The sequence below is a fragment of the Puma concolor genome, chromosome A1 (genome assembly GCF_028749965.1).
Source record: "Puma concolor isolate L17-30 chromosome A1, mPumCon1.1.hap2, whole genome shotgun sequence".
In the NCBI taxonomy this organism is placed as follows: Eukaryota; Metazoa; Chordata; class Mammalia; order Carnivora; family Felidae; genus Puma; species Puma concolor.
In genome coordinates, this window is record NC_141667.1 from 155,721,380 (window position 1) to 155,725,217 (window position 3,838).

Sequence of the window (3,838 nt, forward strand, 5' to 3'; positions counted from 1 at the left end):
AATGGAGCTTAACTAGTAGTAGTAATCTTTGTCAGTGAAATACCACAAATAAAAGTACACACATTGCCATTGCAATAAAGCATATTGGGAAGTTATGAGAATTAATAAAATAATCCAAAACTTATAGTTTTAGAAACTTCCACAACATTGCAAAGAAAATTTCCAGAAGTTCAGAAATAGAAATGCAATTTAACAATGTTAAAAATATTTAAAATTTAATGTGAAGTATTATTGATGAAAATAATAAAATTTCATATAAAATTTCAGAAACATGAAAAAAGATCACAGTAATTTACCTTGTATTTGGAGATACAGTAATAAAATGAATAAATGGGTATTGGAAGAATGAAGTGACTTCCACTATCTTTTACAAAGTCCACAAATTACCAGAAATTTGAAAGTTTCATTAAAGTGACAGTTATTAAATATATATTTAAAAGCAAATTCAGGTTTACATATCAATTGATGGATTGAAATTGATTTATTAGAGCACTTTATTAGAAAAAATTTTTCCTGAAGAAACATCAACTCTACATGTACTAAATTTGCATTTGGATATAATGTATCAGATGTTGGATCCACTGTTGTCACCACTTATAAATACTCCAAACACCTCCAATAACATACTCATAATGACTCTTCTCAAATTAAAAATTGTCAAAAATTAATTGCCTCCTTGAATTTTCCACCAGTGACTAACAGCATATTCAACTGTATGGATAGAAAAATGAAGTTCCTAAAAGCATAAATTTTGATGAAATTAATTTGGAAAAAAATGAGGCAAAAAATATTACCAATGATGACATCACAAAACAATGTATTACTATTTATTATATTTAATAGATAAGAAATTAATTTTGAAGAAAAAAGTCTTCATATTTTAGCACAGAGGATGGCACCCTTTCTGCTTTTGAAAAAGAGGCCTCATGCTTTCATTTTGTGCTGTGCCCCATAAATTATGCAGGGTATGACCTACCTCCTCTCTACCAAACCTGAGAAAATAAAGAGCATTTCTTCACTTACCAATGATGAGAAGTGTTAGCAATCTACTTGAACAGGAAGTTCACTTGAGCTGAGAGTTTTTATTAGATTAATAGTGGGACGTGTTTAGAAAAATGATTTATCAATGACTAGAATTGGTGTATAGAAGTTGATATTCCTCCAACCTATTCCGGTAAAACTTTGAAATGTAGTGAATGGGAAATAAAATAACCTATGAGAGGCATGAGCGAATACAAGGATAGCAGTGACTACTGAGTATGTGATAAGTGTCGGGGGTGGTTATGGGAATGTCCTTGAACCCCCTAATTCCTAATAGCTACACTCAACTTTTGATCCACTCAGATTATAACTAACCTCAAAATTTCTTCATCTCTTATGGCACATCCAAGTCTTAATACTTGATTTTGAGGGATACCTGAGATGAAATCATTTTCCTAGGATTCACTTCCATAAAAGAAGCATACACTTGTTATAGTTTATTCAGGATGGTCTAGGACTTTAGAATCCCTGATGAAGTCTCACCTACATCTTTCTAAAGCCAAGTTAGCATATAGTGAAAAAAAAAAAAAAAAGGTAACATACATAGATAAGTCATTGAGTCTACAATGGGAAGAACAAGACAGTTTCTGACATTATTTAGATCTAGACATTCAAGAAACATTTATTTTTCTCTTTATATATTTTGGAAAATAGTAGAACTGTTATGCTGAATGACAGCTTCAGTTAAACAGTTTCCATGTTCATTTCCACATGAAAAAGAACCATTTTCATTGGGAACCTATTAGCAAAAAATGAGTGCATTTGAAAGTCATGAGAAAAAGCATCATAAAGATAAAAAAGAGAAGGCTTAAAATTACATATATGTTTGAGAGACAATTTTGTCCAGACATGAGTGACTTTCTTGTGATTCTAGTCCTTGTGATCCAAGAATAAAATAATATTTTACAATTACTGTACACTGATGAAGGGACTTATACCCAAGTCTTGGGTACATATGCAAAAAGCTTTGTCTACATTTTCAAAAGGCAGATTCTCTGAATCATTCTTCTCAGGGCTCCCATCACCTCCTTGTTTCGCAAGCTGTAAATGATAGGGTTGAGCATTGGGGTCAGAATGGTGTAGAAGACAGCCAGAACCTTGTCCTCTGCTGGAGATCTCAGTGATCTTGGGCGTAGGTAAGTGTAAGCAAAAGGTGCATAGTATAAAGTTACCACTGTGAGGTGTGTGCTGCAGGTCGAATAGGCCCTCTTCCTCCCTTCTGTTGAGTGCATGCGGCAGATGGCAAGGAGAACTCGGCCATAGGAACATGCAATGCCAATGAAAGGAAACACAAGAAAGAGGGTGGTACTCACAAACACTGTGTACTCATAGACCCAAGTGTCCATGCAAGCCAGAGTCAACATGGCTGGGACATCACAGAAGAAATGGTTGATGGACCTGGATCGACAATAAGGGATATGGAGGGCATATACAGTGTGGGCACAGGAGTTGATTGAGCCCATTATCCAAGATCCTGTTATCATCAACACACACACTTTTTTGCTCATACGAATGGGATAGTGAAGAGGAAAGCAAATAGCCACATAACGATCATAAGCCATAGATGTCAAGAGCAATGCTTCTGCCCCTCCTAAAGTCAAGAAGAAGAAGCTCTGAAAACCACACCCAATGAAGGAGATAGACTTGTTTCCAAGCACAAAATTGGAAGCCATCTTGGGAACAATAGTGGAGATGTAATTTAGGTCAATGAGGGAGAGCTGACTAAGTAAGCAATACATGGGTGTGTGTAGACGGGTGTCTAGGAAGATGAGTAGAATCATGGACAGGTTGCCAAACAGAGCCATTAGAAAAATGAGGACAATGAGAATAAAAAGGAGCAGGCCTATTCTTGATGGTGGAAACAACCCCAATAAAATGAAATCAGTTGATGTTTGAGTATAATTTTCCATGGGGCATTGATGTAATTTTCCTGAAGGCAGATAGAAAAGTAAGTCAATCACAGAATATGAACCTTTTTTTTTTTTAGTTGTGTAGTATCTAAAATCTTACAGTGCTTAAGTAAATAACTGAATGTTTCTATTTTGTAAAAAAAAACAAAAAAACAAAAAACACAACAAATTATTTTTTGACCTAGAGATTAAAATTTGAAGATGCAAGCATTAGTAGCCTAAATCTTTTCTAAGAAATCTTTAATGTCATTAAAAAAACATATATTCGCTAAGAATTTATCAGGATACATACATTTAGCTTACGTAAACATACACAAGTATTGCCAAAATCATATGCTTATTCAAAATTCATGCACATAAAATCAACATAAATGCATACATTGTACAGTTATTTTAAGAGTAATGTTTGTGACCCATAAAGGATCATTTTTCTTTTATATCTAAGACTTACTTCTAAAACTGCAGCAGCCTATCAGCTTATGTTGAGGAATAATATTTATTTCTTGAGTCCTCTTTGCATAGTAATATCAAATAAAACATCCTTGAAGTCAGGTAACACTATTTGGTTCACATGTTCTGAAATTGTGAATGAATACTTGATGTCAAGTACCATTGATACAAAATCTTCTCTTCTTCCTTCTGAATGATACAGTTAGAGTCCACTCTTCAACTTAATATCTATACACCATAGTCATGGCAGGTTCCATAAATCTGCTAGAGTTTCCCAATAACCATATGTTTATAGACATTTCTTATATATTTTATCATAGAGTATCATAATTATTATCAATCATTTCCAGAATATGGTATAGTTAAGAGCCAACTCATGTAGTATCCATCACAAATCCAGAGCAGTAGTTCATAGACAATATAAGCAGTAGCCCTTA

General features: G+C 33.8%; 1 protein-coding gene across 1 annotated transcript; it reads right to left on the bottom strand.

The window, feature by feature from the left end:
- Positions 1-2,012: 2,012 nt before the first annotated feature.
- Positions 2,013-2,951, bottom strand: LOC112856912 (olfactory receptor 2L3). Its single transcript, XM_025920211.1, has one exon. It carries the CDS (start codon positions 2,949-2,951, stop codon positions 2,013-2,015), a length of 939 nt encoding a protein of 312 aa, XP_025775996.1.
- Positions 2,952-3,838: the final 887 nt, after the last annotated feature.